Consider the following 17839-nt stretch of genomic DNA (forward strand, 5'->3'; position numbering starts at 1 on the left):
CCTGTCTCAGTGTCGCGGTGTCCCCCCCTCCCCCCACTCTCCTTTCTCTTTCTCCTCTCTCTATCACTTGCCCCTCTTGTACCCTTGTCCCTGTCTCTGTTCCCTTTCTTCTGTCTCCTCTCCTCCTTCTGTCCTATGTCTTTCTCACTTCGTTCTCCCTCGCTGTCCACTTTCTCTTTCTTTATGTCTCCTTTGTAGCTTTCTGTCTCTCACATCCTCTCTTCCTCTTTCCTCCTCTGTTTCTCTCTTCTTTCTTGCTCTTCCCTCTTGTATCTCTCGCACACTCCTTTCTATCTCCCTCTCTTCCCATCTCCTCCCTTTCTCTCTCATGTATCTTTCTCACATACTCCTCTCTCCCTCCCTCTCTCTCCATCTCCCTCTCCCTCCATCATCTTCTCCTTCTCCATCTCTTATCCCTCCTCCTTTGTCTGTCTGTCTTCTCTCTCTCTATCTATCTATCTATCTATCTCTCTCCCTCCCTCCCTCCCTCCCTTCACATAGTGATTCAGTCTACCATAGCTTTGGTCCAGATCTGGGCTACACCACTTCCTTCCTTCTGAATTTCAAGAGTGCTGGTTGGCATCACTGAGTCTCCTACAGTTCATTTACCTGAGAAATAAAGGTAATAATAGCCTGGACTTCCCCGGGTTCTGGGGAGCACCCAAAAAAGGCATTGTGTGTGCTGTGGTTGCCCAGGTGGTGAGCCTATAATTAGGTCTGTGGAAATAGAAGCCATTAGTGAGCTGCTCACAAAGGAGAAGTGTCCCCACCAGGCTGGCTCTGCTGCCCTCTCCAGTTGGCCCCCACATACCAAGAGGACAAGGACAGACTCCAAGTTCAAGTGAGTTTGTGTCTATGTGTGGATTTCGTGTGTGCGTTTGTCTGTGTGTCTATGTGTGGTGCCTCTTTGTCTCTTTGTATCAGGAACTAGCTATGGGTACTGGACAGCAAAGGCTCCTTGAAAGAAACTACCTTGGACTAAGCTGTGAACAAACCACTGGAGAGCCCAGTTGGCCAGCAGGGGCAACAGTGTAGACAGAATCAAGGAGTGCACAGGCCCCAGCGGAGGAGCAGAGCCTCCGCCCCAGGGGCCGGGACCTGGGCTAAACCTGGCTTCTCCCTGGGAGAGTGACTTGGTTTATTCATTTACAAGAGGAGTGAGCAGCAGTTTGACTGTTTGAGTGAAGGGGAGAAAAAGCGTATTAGGTGCTCAATGCACCACTGATTGATAATGGGAGAATACAGGGTGGGTGGGTAAACCAGAGGCTGATCAGTAAAAGCTATGGAAAGCCAGAGAAGGTGGTGTCCAAGGGAGCGGCAGGGATACAATGTTCCAGTCTCATCCCTGTGTGGAGTGGGCAGACGACTCACGCTCTGGTACTTGATTCAGTGAGCGAGGATGAACTCTCCAGGCATCAGTCAGTGGGGTACTTAGCACTTCACACGCACTTTGCATACAAATAGAGTCAAATTGCTGCTCACTCATTTCATAAATGAGTGAACCAAGTCACTCTCCCTCTGCCTAGGCTGATCCAGCTGTCGGAGTAAGTCGTGTACCTCTGGCCTCTTCCTCTAATGGCAGAATCAGTTTAGGATGCTCCTAGACAGAGGATAGCTGCCCCATCGTGTTCCTAAGGCCCAGAGAGGGCATGCCACCTGCCCATAGTCACACAGCAAATAAAGAACAGTTGTTGACAGCCAGCCTTCCTTGTGGTAATGTGCTGCTTTAAAGTCCAAGTGGAAAGGGCTAGGGTTAAAGCTCAGTCGGTCGATGCCTGCCCAGCATGAAGCCTGATCCATCTCTAGTGCTGCATCAGCTGGACATGGTGGTACATGCTGGTGCTCCCAGCACTTGAGAAGTGAGGCAGGAAGATCAGAGGTTCCATGGTCTGGGCCTCACAAGACATTCAAAAAGGAAAAAAACAAAACAAAAAAATAACACTGCCAACAAGAATTGAATGCGAAATGTGCTTTCAAAATGAAACAGTCAAAAAGTAGGGAGAGGAGCTGGAAATGCTGTCTCTGAGCGCGGCACAGATGGAGCCCTTCACGGAGATCCAGTGGCATTTAGTGGCTCACGGTGGACGTTGTACACGTTCAAACGTGGCTGCCGCACCCCACAGCGTTGCTAAGCGGCTCAGTGGGTAAAGTGCATGCCGGGCAAGCATGAGAAGCTGAGTGCAGATCCCCAGCACCTACATACACCCAGGCCTAGTGGTGCATGCCTGGAGTCTCAACGCTGGGGAAAAGAACACAAGAGGAACCCTGGGACTCGCTGGCCTTCCTGCCTCGCCCATTCACAAACTCCAAGCCACTGAGAGATTGTGTCTCAAAAAAAAAAAAAAAAAAAAAAAAAAAAAAACCTCCAGGGTAGGGGGCTGGAGACAAGGCTTAGTGGGTAAGCGCTCTTGCTGGGCAGGCAGCACTCAGCAATAAATAATAAATAAGTCAGGCCTGGTCACATACAAACATGAAAGCATGCCTGTAATCCTAGCACTGGTGTCAGGGAGTGGAGACAGGAGGATCAATGGAGCTTGCTGGCTGCTAACCTACTCCAGGTTCAGTGAGAGACCTGTCTCAAGAGAATAAAGTAGCCGGGTGGTGGTGGCGCACGCCTTTAATCCCAGCACTCGGGAGGCAGAGGCAGGTGGATCTCTGTGAGTTCGAGGCCAGCCTGGTCTACAGAGAGAGTTCCAGGAAAGGTGCAAAGCTACACAGAGAAACCCTGTCTCGAAAAACCAAAGAGAGAGAGAGAGAGAGAGAGAGAGAGAGAGAGAGAGAGAGAGAGAGAGAGAGAGAGAGAGAGAGAGAATAAAGTAGGACATGATAGAGCTGGACCATGATGTCTTCCTCTGGCCCCTGCACACATGTGTACAGGTGTGTATACTAACACACATGCACAAGCTTACAGCACACACATGCATAAGCCACATGTACACACATGCATGTACACCTGCACACACATGTACCTGGATGCATACACACGTATACACAGATGCTAAACATCCCATTTTTACAGATAAAAAAAGACATTTCTAACTTAAATCAATGGCCAACATTGCGCATGTACTGAGCACCTGCTGGGTGCCTCCTGTCCCGGATGCTTGGCTTGTGGTGCCAGGCTTCTGAGGCTGCGTTAGCCATATCTCCCAAGCTCACTACGATACTCATTTTTAACTTCTGGACTAAACAAAATCAGCCTACACTCCTGGGATCTCCAAGTCTCAGATGCTGTCCTACACTTTCAGAGAGATGCTGACAGTTATCCTAATATCCATTGAAACCAAGTCACTTCCAGGGCTGGCACGAACTCTGTGGAGTGAAACCCAGTTGTCAGACAGTGTGTGTACCATCCCTGAAGGATCTAAGTAGGACCGCCATGGAGGAGCATGAATACTCAGGTAAGGAGTTTCCCGGGTGCCAAGGCTGGCACTCATTCTGCCCAGGAGAGGTGGGGGCCTCGTCAGTCCCTCTTTACCCCAGAGGGTGGATTTCCAGGAAAGGCCAGGAGGTAGGGCGAAGTGGGGAAGCACTGACTGATGCCAGGGGCACACAGCCAGGTGGAACAGGGAAACTCAGGGCCCTTCCCTTCTGTGACTCAACGCCCTCCCAACAAAACTCGGTCCCGGCTGGGCGGCTCAGGGTCACAGAGTTGAAGGCCGGTTTGAACGGGAACTCAGAATTCAGAATGAGTTCTCAAAACCCCGGTAAGAAAGAGCTGGGGGTGCTGCCTGGGGAGCATCAAGACAGGGCTGAGGAGCCCGGGTACTGGGGTGAAGCCTGGAGAGTGTGGTATCTGGGGACTGGAGTTCCATATGAGGCAAGAATTGGGACGAGGTGTCTTGTAACTAGGGAAGGGGCTCAGGATTGGGGGCAAACCCCAGAGTAGCTAGCATCTGAGGATCGAGGTATAAGCAATGGAGAGTTGGGGGTCAGAACAGACTAGAAAAAGAAGGGCCAGCCCTCTAGCGGTGAGGCTGGGGGACCCAGCATTGCAAGAGGGAAGGCTTAGATGGCCCTGGCTCTGTCTGTCTGTCTGTTTGTCTGGAAATGCCCTGGACTGCAGTCAGACTCATTGCTTGCTGGGGTGTGGACAGACTGGCTGGACAGCCAAAACCCAGAGAGGCACACGGAGGAGAGACAGATGGACCGAGCTCAGGAGGACCGATGGGCATGCACCACACAGATAGACACAGTGGTGGGCAGTTTGTACATCGAGAAAATTGAGAAAGAAGGAGCCTGCGGTCCGCTGAGCCCCTCTGCTTTGGGTGGGCTCTAGCTAAGCTCTTTGAGACTCTGAGTGACGGGAGACAGTTGGAAATGGAGCCCTCCCTCCGCTGTACCCTTCAATATTCCGCGCTCCCAACAGGATACTGGGAGCCTCCTCCGAAGCGTTGCTGCTGTGCCCGACGGGGACCACAGCTCGTGCTGGTGGGGCTGCTGAGCACAGCAATGTGGGCCGGCGTGCTGACCCTGCTTCTTCTATGGCGTACGGACATCCCCAGTCCCCATAGCGCCCCGACCACTGAGCGTTCTGCTCCCATCCCAATGCCTGGGAAGCCCAGCACCCTCTTTAGAACCTTATCTCCCCATCTTCTGTTCCCTCTTAACGTCCCTGTCCCCCAGCATCCCTGGTTTACTTGTACTCCCAACCCCAGCCGCCAGATGTGGGGAGACAAGTAACTATCCTCTTGTCTGCTCCTCTTCCCCCTGCCCCCCTAGACTGGGAAACCGAGAAGAATCTGAGGCAGCTGGGAGACACCGCCATACAGAACGGTATGAAGGGCTCAAGGTGGGCTAGCAGAAGTAAAGGTTGGGATGGCCAGGTACGGCCACCTTCCTGCCACTGGCCACTGTGGGGGCTGCATCAATGTCACCCTCTCCCGAGGGAATGAATGGACAGTCTAGATACCTTTTCCATCCCGGTGTGAGAAGCCTGATTGTCTGCCACCTGACAGCCACAGAACCACTGTGCCTCCCTTTGTCCTGTAACACAGGTGTGAACTAACAAGTGCAGAAAGATAAAGAAAGCCTCCGGGCTAGGGATGTAGTTCAGTTGATGAGTGCTTGCCCTGGGTTCCACCCCCAGAGCTGCATTAACTGGGCACCGTAGTGCATGCCTGCAACCCCAGCCCTTGACGAGTGGAGGCAGGAGCATCAGGAGTTCAGGCTCATCCTTGGCTGCATATTGAGTTCCAGAGCATCCTGAGCTACATGAGACCCCGTCTCAAAACAATAAAGAAAGAGGGAGAAAGGAAGGGAGGAGGAAGGCCCTCAGAAAGCATGGCTACTGCTTTCATATTTAATCCGAGAGGGAAAGGAGGACATAGCTGATTATTCCAGTTCTAGCCGGTACCTCATAGGTCCTACCTCTCCCTTGCTCCATCCAAACTATGAAAAAAGCTGCAGCTAGTGTGATGACGTGAAGGAGCCCCTGCACTGAGGACCAGGCTGAAGGACGATGATACGCCTTAGCTGGGTGTGGGGTGCATGCTTGTCTGTGATGTCAGGAGGTTGGGGCAGGGGAGGGAGGGAGGGGAAGAGAGCGGAAGGAAAGCGGGGAAGCGGGAAGGGATGGATAGAGGGTGGGTCCTCGCGGGTCTTAAAAACACCTCTCTTCTTCCTCCCTTTGTCCCAGTCTCTCATGTTTCCAAGGACTTACAAAGATACCAGAGTAATCAGTTGGCCCAGAAATCCCAGGGTGAGCCAATCACCTCCTGTCAGCTGGGATGGGGAAGTGGGGAGAGGCTGGGACGGCCTTGGATAGTCAGTGTGACTATCCCTGCTGCAAACCACACAGCAGGAGCAGGCAGCCCTAAGGCCTGAGGAGCAAGAGGCGGGTGGGGGACCGGTGAGGAGTCTCCAGGCACCTTCTCCTCACTGGGTTCTTCTGCTCTGTGGGCAGCTGCTCGGATGTCACAAAGCGTGCAAGAGCTCCAAGCTGAACAGAAGCAGATGAAAGTTCAGGGTAAGACAGGATGAGAGAACCCCCTCCTGCCCCCCCCCACCCTGAGAACCACAGAGGCACAGGAGGCTGGAGGCCAGGCTCAGGGTGTGGGGTGGGGACAAAAGGGAGGGAAAGAAGGGGGAGGGGGAGAGATGGTCCACATGCACCATCTCTGAGGCCAGCAACACACCTTTCAGACTCTGAGCTCTCCCAGAACCTGAACAGACTCCAAGAGGATCTCACTAACGTCGAATCCCAGAGTGAGACTTGGAACACCCAGGAGAAAGGGGCAGACTGGTGGGAAGGGGGTGGGGCTGGGAGCTGCAGGTCAGTCTCTGAATGCTGCACCTGTCCCTGTACCTTTCAGACTCTGAGCTCTCCCAGAGCCTGAACAGACTCCAAGAGGATCTAATCAACATCAGATCTCAGGGTGAGACTTGGAGTGGCCAGGGGAAGCAGGCACCCTGGGTGTGAAGGGCGTGGTGCTGGGGGCTGTAGGTCAGTCTTTGAATGCTGCACCTGCCCCTGGTCCCCCAGGCTTGAATGAGAAGCGCACAGCCTCAGATTCTCTGGAGAAACTCCAGGAAGAGGTGGCAAAGCTGTGGATGGAGATGCTAATATCAAAGGGTGAGTCTACCACCCATGGTGGCCTGTAACCACATACTGTGACATCCTGTTTGTGTCATGTGAGAAGGCTGTGCCTATACAACTGTGTGGCATGGTGTGACTGCCAGGTTTGTGTGATGTGCACGGATCAAAGTTTATGTTGGGACCAAGACAGATGGGGACATAGAAAACACCCTCTGCTGATGGGGGTGGGGCCCACATTGTTTTCCTCCTCCAGGGTGAAGCTAACCACCACTAGCTTCCCTCTGTTCCTGTAGTCTGCCCAGCCAGGCTTAGTGGGGGAATATGGGCATCAGCGGCTGGGGGGGGGGGGGGGGGGGGCAGGGACAGAGGAACAGCTCCGAAGCCTGAGGCATTTCCTTAATCCTCTAGGGACCTCAACTCAGGTAAAACAGGATCTTTGTCTTTGACTCAGAGAATTTCAGGACAAGCCGTGTGAAGGGGAATTGGAGTTTATCCAGAGAGATTTCAACGTGAATTTTTAAATTATTTCACATTTTATTTACTTTATGTGCATGTAAGAGCAGAGGGAGTGCACACCATGGCACATATTTGGAGGTCAGAGGACAACTTTCAGGGGTTGGTTCTGTCCTGCCACATGGGCTCTGGGAACTGAACTCAGGTCTTCAGACTTGGCAGCAAGCTCCTCTGCCCACTGAGCCCTCTCATTAGCCCTAACACAGATTTAGCACTAGAGTTAAGAGAAAGAATGTGTCCTTGGGAAGAAAAGACAGAGCCGGTGTGGGCTTCTCAAGCAGCTGCCTCTTGCTCTCTCCAATCATCTCCGGTGGGATTTAGTGAGTTTTGAGGGTCATCTTCAAAGGCCTGCTGAAGATGTTATTGTGTCTGCGTGTGTGTGTGTGTGTGTGTGTGTGTGTGTGTGTGTGTGTGTGTGTGTGTGTGTCTGTCTGCGTGTGCGTGTGTGTTGTAGGGCTGGCGGGATGTGTACATGTACCATGGTGCATGTGTAGAAGTCAGCGGACAACCCCAGGTGTCTTTCAGCCCTTGACTTCCATCTCGTTTGAGACAGGATCTCTAGTTGGCCACTGAATAGGCCAGGCTAGCTGTGAGCATCCATGGGTTCCCTTGTCTCTGCCTCCCACCTCGCCACAGGGGTGCATGCTGCCAGGTCCAGCTTTAATCAGGTCTGGGCATCGAAACTGAGGTCCTCATGCTTGCTCAGCCCAGAGAATGTAAATGAGGTCCCAGGGCAGTTCCCAAGATGGTTACAATTGATGAGGTGGAAGACCACAGGGGTGCAGGATGATAGGACATTCTTACTGTAACAGAACCAATAGTCTTGTCTGAGAGTCCTAGAATTTAGCTGGCAGAGGAATGAAGGCCCACCTGAGATCATACACCCTGGTCAGACCTTGAGCCTGGTTCATTGTTTTAATATAAAGTATCCATATATGGAAAGAATACAGAGATATCTATGTCATTGTCTCTACTCGGGCAGCCTTCAAAGAACATGCTAACTGCTGAAACTCGCTTCTCTGCCATTGAGAGGCTCCCACAAGACTCCAGCATGAGGGGCTCCTTTCCTTTCTCCTGTGCCCATAATGCTCTCTCTCCTACCCACCTGATCCTCACCATAGCAGCCTCCATAAACTGACCCCTCAGTGCTGAGGGACATCTCCACCAGGGACGGCGCAGATGAGGCCACCAAGCTTGCCCAAGAGCCGTTGTAGAGAGAGCCTGTAAGGTGGGGTGAGGATGAGGCTGTGTGCTGCACTCCAGTGCTTCCTTGCCCTTGACTTTCCTTCCACTTCTGGAAAGTCCCAGCCGCCCCAGAGGAGCAAGAGAAGAGGAAGGAACTTTGCTTGGTTGGAAGGAGTCCCCATCCCTTGGGACATGTGGCTCTGGGGATCCCAGCAGAAAACCCCTGTGGTTTCTTGTGGCTGAGGATGAAGAGACTCTAGGCCATGTTCATTGATCACAGATTTCTCACCTCTTATCCTTTCTCTGAGTACACACATGCATACACACCACACATACCACATACACACACCACACAACTCACATATACACATATACACAACACACAAACACAAAACAACACACTTCACATATACACACATACACAAACACATCACATTACACACACCTTCCTCACAGTATATATATATATATACACTCACCACATACACACACCTACAGATACGCCAAATATACATACCACATACACCACATGCACATATTACCACATACACACACCACATACACCACATACACATACTACACACAAACCATATACATACACACCACACACACACACATATATATATAAATCACATACACAGATCACACTCACCAAATACAACACAGACCACATACACACACACACCATACACACACACACACTATACACACACACACACACACACACACACACACACACACACACACACACACATTGCTTCCACTTCACCACAGGAATACTAGAATTGCAGGTGCATTCGTCCACGAGATCCAAACTCAGGCCTCGTGCTAGCTCAGTGCTTCTTCCACTGAGACATCTCCCACACACCAATCTGCTCCTGTACCCTGGGGTCTGAGCTCAGCTCTGGTGCTGTCCACAGTGTGACAGTCAGGAAACTTTCCAGTCTCAGTCTATCCATCCATCCATCCATCCATCATACCTATCAATCATCTACCACCTATTATCTATCATCTGTCTATCAACCATCTGTCTCTCCCCCTTTCCTCTACTCTGCTTTCATTTCTTTCCTTTTAAATATACTTTTGATATTCATTTTATTTCTAATGGGGTAATGTGCACTGAGTTTAAGGTGCCTGCAGAGTCCATTCCATAGAGCTGGCAACATTAAAAACTGGATAACACCAAATATTTCATAATAAATGGCTTACCTCTAGAAAAATACCTTGAAATTTCTAGGTATAACTTTAATAATATAATACATTCTTGCAGCCCGCAAGGTTTAATGTGGGTGCTAGGAACAGAATGTAGGTCCTCTGCAAGAGTCGTACATGCTCTTAATCACTCGGCTATCTCTGCTTTGACTGGGGTGTCTGGGGGATGGAGGGGTAGCTGAGGTGTCTGTGGAGTGTGGTGTGGCTGAGGTAGGGGTGGGGGTGGCTGAGGTGTCTGCGGGGTGTGGTGTGGCTGAGGTGTCTGTGGAGTGTGGTGTGGCTGAGGTGTCTGCGGGGTGTGGTGTGGCTGAGGTGTCTGTGGAGTGTGGTGTGGCTGAGGTGTCTGTGGGGTGTGGTGTGGCTGAGGTGTCTGTGGAGTGTGGTGTGGCTGAGGTGTCTGTGGAGTGTGGTGTGGCTGAGATGTGTGTGGAGTGTGGTGTGGCTGAGGTGTCTGTGGGGTGTGGTGTGGCTGAGGTGTCTGTGGGGTGTGGTGTGGCTGAGGTGTCTGTGGAGTGTGGTGTGGCTGAGGTGTCTGTGGGGTGGGGGTGGCTGAGATGTCCGTGGGTGTGGCTGAGGTAGGGGTGGGGGTGGCTAAGGTGTCTGTGGGGTGGGGGTGGCTGAGGTGTGTGTGGGGTGTGGTGTGGCTGAGGTGTGTGTGGGGTGTGGTGTGGCTGAGGTAGGGGTGGGGGTGGCTGAGGTGTCTGTGGGGGTGGCTGAGGTGTCTGTGGGGTGTGGTGTGGCTGAGGTATCTGTGGGGTGTGGTGTGGCTGAGGTGTCTGTGGAGTGTGGTGTGGCTGAGGTGTCTGTGGGGTGTGGTGTGGCTGAGGTGTCTGTGGAGTGTGGTGTGGCTGAGGTGTGTGTGGAGTGTGGTGTGGCTGAGGTGTGTGTGGAGTGTGGTGTGGCTGAGGTGTGTGTGGGGTGTGGTGTGGCTGAGGTGTGTGTGGGGTGTGGTGTGGCTGAGGTGTGTGTGGGGTGTGGTGTGGCTGAGGTGTCGGTGGGGGTGGCTGAGGTGTCTGTGGAGTGTGGTGTGGCTGAGATGTGTGTGGAGTGTGGTGTGGCTGAGGTGTCTGTGGAGTGTGGTGTGGCTGAGGTGTCTGTGGAGTGTGGTGTGGCTGAGGTGTCTGCGGGGTGTGGTGTGGCTGAGGTGTCTGTGGGTTGTGGTGTAGCTGAGGTGTCGGTGGGGGTGGCTGAGGTATCTGTGGTGATGGTGCTGTAGTTGAGGTATTGCTAGCCATGGAGGTGTTATTAACTTTGGAACTGGAAATGTTTCACAATGCTGGTTGAGTTATGGCTGGCCCTGGCTGTTGCTGGTCCCACTGGGTATTTATGGTCAGGTTGGTGACAATGGCCGTTCTGCTAACCACTGAAGTGAGACGGCCTCAACAAAGAATTGGCCAGTTTCGGAGATCCCATGAAGAAAGCAATCTGCACACCGGCTGTTGGCTCTCAGCTTGGAGGGACAGACCCCTGGGCGACTGTAGGAGAGACATTACCATGTACATGCATACGCTGCCCATGGGGGCCAGGGGCAGCCACCACATGCTCCTGATCCTCTCTTCCATGTGTGACCCCAGGAGCTGCATGCAGCTGAGCCTCTCTTCCGTGTGTGGCCGCAGGAGCTGCATGCAGCTGAGCCTCTCTTCCGTGTGTGACCCCAGGAGCTGCATGCAGCTGAGCCTCTCTTCAGTGTGTGGCCGCAGGAGCTGCATGCAGCTGAGCCTCTCTTCCATGTGTGACCCCAGGAGCTGCATGCAGCTGAGCCTCTCTTCCATGTGCAACCCAGGAGCTGCATGCAGCTGAGCCTCTCTTCAGTGGCCCCAGGAGCTGCATGCAGCTGAGCCTCTCTTTTATGTGTGGCCCCAGGAGTAGCATGCAGCACATGTCCCAAGAACTGGCTCAATTTCCAACAGAAGTGCTACTATTTTGGCAAGGGCCCCAAGCAGTGGATCCAGGCCCGATTCACCTGCAGTGACCTCGAAGGGCGGCTGGTCAGCATTCACAGCCAGGAGGAGCAGGTGGATGGGATGCCAGGAGGGGCGGGGGTAGGATCCCACCCTGGCCTTCTGGAATGGACAGGAAGGACCGTAAGCATCTCCTCCTAGGACTTCCTGATGAGACACATCAACAAGCAGGATTCCTGGATTGGCCTCCGGGATCTCAATGTGGAGGGAGAGTTCGTATGGATGGACGGAAGCCCTGTGGGTTACAGGTAAAGGGGCCGAGGAGGGAGCAGGCCCCTGCATGTACCTCATGGCGGAGTCCAGGGCCCAGGGAAAGGGTCCTACAGGCTACATGAAGGAGAGCGAGCCCTGGGGTCTGGACTTCTTAGATTGCTTAGCCATAGGGAAAGGATGAAGGGCCGAGGAAGTGATCAGCAAGCACAGATTGGCAAGCGGGATCTTGGGCGCATTCGTAGGAGTACAGAGATGGGGGAGGCCCAGGTACAGATCCCCCGCATGGGGGAAACTTTGCTATGAGGGGCATAAAATGGGGAAGGGCTGACTCCGACGGCCTGCAGAGAAGGGACCCCTCCCTCATCACAGCCTACGACTGGAGGTGTTTCTTGTTCCAGCAACTGGAATCCAGGGGAGCCCAACAACGCGGGGCAGGGTGAGGACTGCGTGATGATGCGGGGATCCGGCCAGTGGAACGATGCCTACTGCCGCAGCTACCTGGATGCCTGGGTGTGTGAGCAGCTGGCCACATGTGAGGAGGCATCTGCCCCTGTAGCCTCTGTGAGTCCAACAGGACCCACTCCAAAAAATGGATCCTGACAAAGCCCTGCCCACCCTCTTCTGGATTCCTCAACCACCACCCATCACGGGAACAGCCAGGCCCTGAGGATCCCCTGTCAAGGCCTGGGCCTCCATGATTATGCTCCCAACCATACTGAAGCAGCTGGTAGATGCCAGCTCCCCAAAAAGCCTCTAGTGCTCTCCATCTAAGCTGACCATCCCACTCCCTCTGCCCCCCTGAAACCAGAGCCCCAGCCAGCAGCAAGCTCCCTGCCTACCCGCGCGTACGTGGGCAGCTGAGCCATCCCGGGAGCTGAGAAGACTCCTCCCATCTAGTTTCCCCTTCCTCCCACTCTCTGCATCACACAGAGGTTCCCTCTCCCCGGGGCCTGGGAGCAAATCCTCCCACCAAGTTTGCGTCTATCAGTGACAAGGGACCATGGCTGGCCCCCAGCATGCCTCCTTCCTTGGAGGCCGGTGCAGGTGCGCTCCAGGTGTGGCAGGTAGAAGCTGACAGTTTCAGAGACCTGGTGCCCAAGGCCCTCTTTGAGAATGCAGCTCTCATTTTCAATGATATGGAATTTTACACCTTGTCTATCTTGGTTATTTCTTTTCCCGCGATATTACAGTAACGGGCTAGGGAGGGGTGGGGCTGGGGCTCAGGAGCACGTGATCCCTAGCCAGATGTGTTGGTACTTGGAACCGTGGCTTTGGGCCAGCCCCGCCCAATCAGTGAGACCCAAACAAAACTGAGAGGCGGGCCAGCGATGACCTGAGTCTCGTGTAGTGGAAGGAAACAAGTCCTGGAAGTGGTCCTCCACACTACCCTGTGGCATGTGCAACCCACACACTTAAATACATAAACACATTGTTTAAGATGTTTAAGGTAGAGCGCAACTGAGGAAGACATCTCACATCTCTGGCTCTACAGGCACACACAAAATAAATAATAATTTTAAAAACAAGGTAGAGGACGAGAGACACGCCTCAGCAGTTAAAAACACACTGCTCTTCCTAACGATGGACTTCAGATTGCAACACTCACATCAAATGACTCACAATCACCTTCAACAGCTCTAGGGGGTCTGATGCCCCCTTCGCCTCCAGTTACCTGCATTCATGTTCACAAACCAACATACACACACACAGTTTAAAATAAAAATAGCCAGGGGTGGTGGTGCACAACTTTAATCTCAGCACTAGGGAGGTGGGCAGATCTCTGTGAGTTTCAGGCCAGCCAGGACAACATAGTCGAAAACTGCCTAAAATAGTAATAATGTAACAAGCCATTAAGTTAAAAGCCCAACCTCGGGTAAAGTTAGAAGGGTTGGGAATTCATGGTCATCCTGAAACATATAGCAAGTTCAAAGCCAGCCTGAGCTGACAACAACCTGTCTCAGAATAAATTTTAAAACTTTATTTTTAAACAACCTTAAGCCGGGTGGTGGTGGCCCATGCCTTTAATCCCAGCACTTGGGAGGCAGAGGCAGGTGGATCTCTGTGAGTTCAAGGCCAGCCAGGTCTACAAAGAGAGTTCCAAGACAGCCAGGACAATTACACAGAGAAACCCGGTCTTGAAAAACCAAAGTGTGTGTGTGTGTGTGTGTGTGTGTGTGTGTGTGTGTGTGTGTGTGTGTGTGTTAACCTTAAAACCTTTCATTTTCCAGATGATTCTGGGCTCTTCCCCCTTTGAGAGGCTGGTGTGCCACTGCTCTCAGTGTGATCCCTGGGGCACCCAGCAGCTCTCCAGAATGTACCAGAAACAAATTCTTAGGCACACCTCAAAACCGCAGAATCTGACTGTAGGGGTAGGGCCCAACCACCTGAGTTTTAAAAAGTCCTCCAGGTGATTCTGATGCCCTGAAGCACTGCTTCTCAAATTAAGAGACCCACGGATACCTCTGGGAATAGGGCTAGAATGTAAATTCTGGTCCAGTAAGTCTAGGGTGGACCAGTGATTCTGCATGTGGGACAGTGATGCTGATGCTGCCTTAGATGCTGGTGCTGATGCTGATAACTGACGCTGATATTGGTGCTGATGCTGGCAGTCCACAAACCACTTTGAGTAGCAAAGGTCTAAAGGGAGAATCACCACTCTCCATATATTTTTAGGCACAGTCACCCTCTCCTTTACTATCTTTTTTTTTTCTTTAGAGCAAAGGTAGATTAAGGAAAAGTGAGTTTCAAGGGAAGAGTACCCCTCCCTGAAACTTGTTTAAGAAAGAGTCCAGTGCTGCCAAAGCTGGTCTCAAACTTGCTAAGTAGCAGAGGATGGCCTTGAACTTCTGATCCTTCTCCCTCTACCTTCCTAGTGCTGGGATGAGACAATTTGCACCACTATGCCCGGTTTATGTGGTAGAAGGAATCAAACCCAGGGCACTCTACCATCTGGGCTATCGCACGGGCAGTTTGCCAGGCCTTGGTCCTCTTACCCTCATACCCCTGCCCCCACCTCTCAGCCTGCAGCATCCTACAGTAATTCCACGGGTGCCCTATCTCCCCAGTACACCCAACCCTCCAACATCATCTGAAAGCCAGAAGCTGGGTCAGCCCGTTGTCCACTTCTTCACTCTCCACCTGTGCCTGACACACTTGCCTCCAGACTCCCTCAGCCTGGGACTCAGGACCCGGATCAGGGTGTGGGCAGATCTGGCGCCCCCACACAAGACACAACACAAGCTTGGGAACGGGATCTGCTCATCCTTTATCTCCTGTGGGGTCAGCGTCCCTCCAGGGCCCGATCTCGGGCGATAACGGCCTCTTCGAACTTGATCATGAGTGTGGTCCCCTTGTGCCAGTGTGCCGTAACCTTGGCGGGGAAGCCACTGTGAGTAAGCACGGCCTCCACGATGCCCGCCGTGAAGCTGGCACAGTTCAGCGTGCTGTTCTCCTTGGGCACTGAGATGTAGGTGTTGATAAGCGGCTCCCTCTCGATGATGTAGAACGTGCGAGCGTCATCGTTGGCCTGCTCCAGCTTGTCTGCCTCCTTGCCGAAGAGCGCCTTCCACACCGCGCCCTTGACGAACAGCAGCGCACCCAGCACCTTGGTCTCACGCCGGGCACCCTTTTCGCGGGCCACCAGGGCATCCAAGACGCGGGCACCCACCTGGCGGCCTAGGGCAGCCAGGCGTGCCTGGAGCTCAGCCACAGAGAAGACGCGGCTCTGGCAGTGCTGCACCAGCTCGGAGAAGAGAAGGGCAAAGGCGCTCAGGCTCACCTCCGTGCGCGGCCGCACCAGCGCGCGCTCCAGCAGCGCCGACTTCCCGCGCGTGAAACGCGCCTCCATGCCACCACCCTGCAGGGAGACCAAACGTCAGTGTGATGATGGACGAGGCCTGGCACCAAGGGCCAGAGGGAGAACCAGGCGGGGCTCCAGGACATCCACGTAACCCATCTGCACCAGCGCTGGGCACTACAGTGCCAAACACAAGAAGGAAAGCCAGCCCTCAGACCGCTGCGAAAACGCACCCCGCAAGATTTAGCAAGTAAAGCATAAACATCAGAGGGAGAGCTTTATACTCTTGCCAGCCGTGAGGAAAGGAAGAGGACTAGATGGAGAAACGGCCAGCACGACTAACGCGCATGTACTGCTCTTGCAAAGCGCTTGAGTTCAGTTCCCAGCACCCAATTCAGGTGCCTCACAACCACCAGGAACTCCAGCTCCAGGGAGAGTCCACGCCTCTGACCTATGTGGGCACTGCACTCACGTGCAGAAACCCACACTCAGACACATGGGCGTATACATAATTAAAAATAAAAATTAAAAAGAAATCCTTACACGGTACTAATGGGGGGGGGGAGGGCAATGGAAATCATCCCAAGTTGGAAACTCAAGAGATTTCTTATGGCTGGCTGGTGGTAGCCCACGCCTTTAATCCCAGCACTCTGAAGGCAGAGCCAGGCGGATCTCTGTGAGTTCGAGGCCAGCTAGGGCTGTTAAACAGAGAAATCCTGTCTCAAAAAAAACAAAAAAAGAAAAAGTTGTTCTCTTACCTCCATGCCCACACACAAACACACAATGAATAAAAGAATAATTTTAAGAAGTCAGCACGGGGCAGGAGAACGAAACTGGGTGTGGAGGTGCACACCTGTGACCCCAGCACTCAGGGGCTGAGGCAGTAAGAGGCCAGCCGGGGTGAGTTCCAGGACTGCCTGGGTCACATCGAGACCCTGCGTGATGGCTCTTCATCTGCACTACCTAGAGTTAGACTCACCATGAAAGCACACCTCCGGATTTCCAGGTAAGCTGAACTCAGGTTAGATCCACTCTGAATGTGGGCACCACCCCCCTAGGGCTGACTAAAAAGGATGAAGTCATCTGAGCGCATCATTCATCTCTCTCTGCTTTCTGACTGTTGACGGAATGAGACCAGCTGCCTGACGCTCCTGCCATGTCCTGTCGACGGCCAAATAAACAGACCTTTCTTTGAGTTGCTTTTATCAGGTATTTGACTACAGCCCAGCGCGGGTTGAGGAACGGAACGGAGGAGACAGAGGACACAGTCAATGATGTTTTCCCTAGCTGGCGTGTGCTCCAGCCCTGACTACCCTGCAGACCTTCCTGCTCAACCCATCCAGGAAAGCAAGTGACTGACAGAAAGGGGCAGGAGTGGGTCGAGGCCACGCCAGGACCGAGCGGGGTGGGGGCGGCGCCGAAGGTGTCGATCTCCACGGCGACCCTTAGCTACAGAAGAGGTCCCCGCTGGGAGGTCGCACTTCCCCAAACTCTCTAGAAAGCTGCACGGACGGTGGGGGAACTGGTGGAGGGGCCCGAGGGGGCGGGGGAGGCGCAGGGAGCCACTGCTGTGAATGGGGACCGGAATGGAATCCGGAGATGGAAGGAGACTCCCCGGGGGAGCGGGGCCCTGTCGCGTCTCCAGGTGAAGCCGTCGTCACTCCTGGATTGGAGCCGACAGCCCGCCCCACACGGCTGTCCTAAGGGACCGGGTCTCGGATCGGGATGGACCGGGGTCCCCAGCCAGGGAGGAGACCGTGCAGAGCGCGCCACACGGCTGCTCGGCTGAGCTGTCCGAGGGCCGGGACCCCGAAGCCCGCATCACCCCGAAAACCCAAAGCAGACTGACCCGGGAACGCTGCTCGGGACGCACGGAGAAAAGGCCGGCTCGCTGGGCGCGGAAGCAGGGTCTCGGGCCGGGAAAGGTCTCAACCGGAACTCGGTTGCCGTAGGCTCAGCCGGACTTCTTGACGGCGTCGTAAAAGGCCCCTAGTGCGCAGGCGTCTGCGGGCTCGCCGGCGTGCACGGAGGGCCGGGTGGCGGGTGAGCGAGAGCGGCCGCCAGGGGGCGCGCGTGTCCCCCGGGCCATCAACGTCCTCTGTGTGTCCCGTGCGCCCACACTCCTGTGCGGAGGCCAGAGGTTGACACTGAGTGGCCATCTCTGTTGCCCTGGGGCTTGTTTTTAAGACAGGGTCTGTCTTACTGGACCTGGGGTAACCATTTCCGCCAGCTGGCCAGCGTCTTGGAGAATCCTGTCTGCCACACAGACACCATTGGCAGCAGTTGTGGGGTTACAGGTGTGCGCCGACACACCCGGCTTTCTTCTCGTAGGCAGTGGGGATCAAACCCGGGTCCAAATAATTGTACTTCATCCACTGAGACTCCTCCCCAGCCCCTTAATCTTTTTGTTCTGTTTAGTGA

At 53.7% G+C, this 17839-nt stretch overlaps 2 protein-coding genes across 2 annotated transcripts; one reads left to right on the forward strand and one right to left on the reverse strand.

Annotated features, from left to right (window-relative positions):
• Nucleotides 1-756: 756 nt before the first annotated feature.
• Fcer2 (Fc epsilon receptor II) lies at nucleotides 757-12778 on the forward strand. Its single transcript, XM_076561145.1, has 12 exons — nucleotides 757-841; nucleotides 3299-3401; nucleotides 4370-4489; nucleotides 4723-4776; nucleotides 5639-5701; nucleotides 5906-5968; nucleotides 6145-6207; nucleotides 6315-6377; nucleotides 6485-6574; nucleotides 11312-11463; nucleotides 11551-11657; nucleotides 12021-12778. Exons 2-12 carry the CDS (start codon nucleotides 3380-3382, stop codon nucleotides 12220-12222), a joined length of 999 nt encoding a protein of 332 aa, XP_076417260.1. The 5' UTR covers nucleotides 757-841; nucleotides 3299-3379; the 3' UTR covers nucleotides 12223-12778.
• A 2090-nt stretch (nucleotides 12779-14868) lies between these two features.
• Trappc5 (trafficking protein particle complex subunit 5) lies at nucleotides 14869-17399 on the reverse strand. The gene is made up of 2 exons (XM_006970172.4): nucleotides 17268-17399; nucleotides 14869-15478 (listed from the first exon to the last, which is right to left on the reverse strand). The coding sequence occupies exon 2, from the start codon at nucleotides 15467-15469 to the stop codon at nucleotides 14903-14905; it is 567 nt and encodes a 188-aa protein (XP_006970234.1). The 5' UTR covers nucleotides 15470-15478; nucleotides 17268-17399; the 3' UTR covers nucleotides 14869-14902.
• Nucleotides 17400-17839: the final 440 nt, after the last annotated feature.

Source organism: Peromyscus maniculatus, chromosome 23, assembly GCF_049852395.1.
Source record: "Peromyscus maniculatus bairdii isolate BWxNUB_F1_BW_parent chromosome 23, HU_Pman_BW_mat_3.1, whole genome shotgun sequence".
Lineage (NCBI taxonomy): Eukaryota > Metazoa > Chordata > Mammalia > Rodentia > Cricetidae > Peromyscus > Peromyscus maniculatus.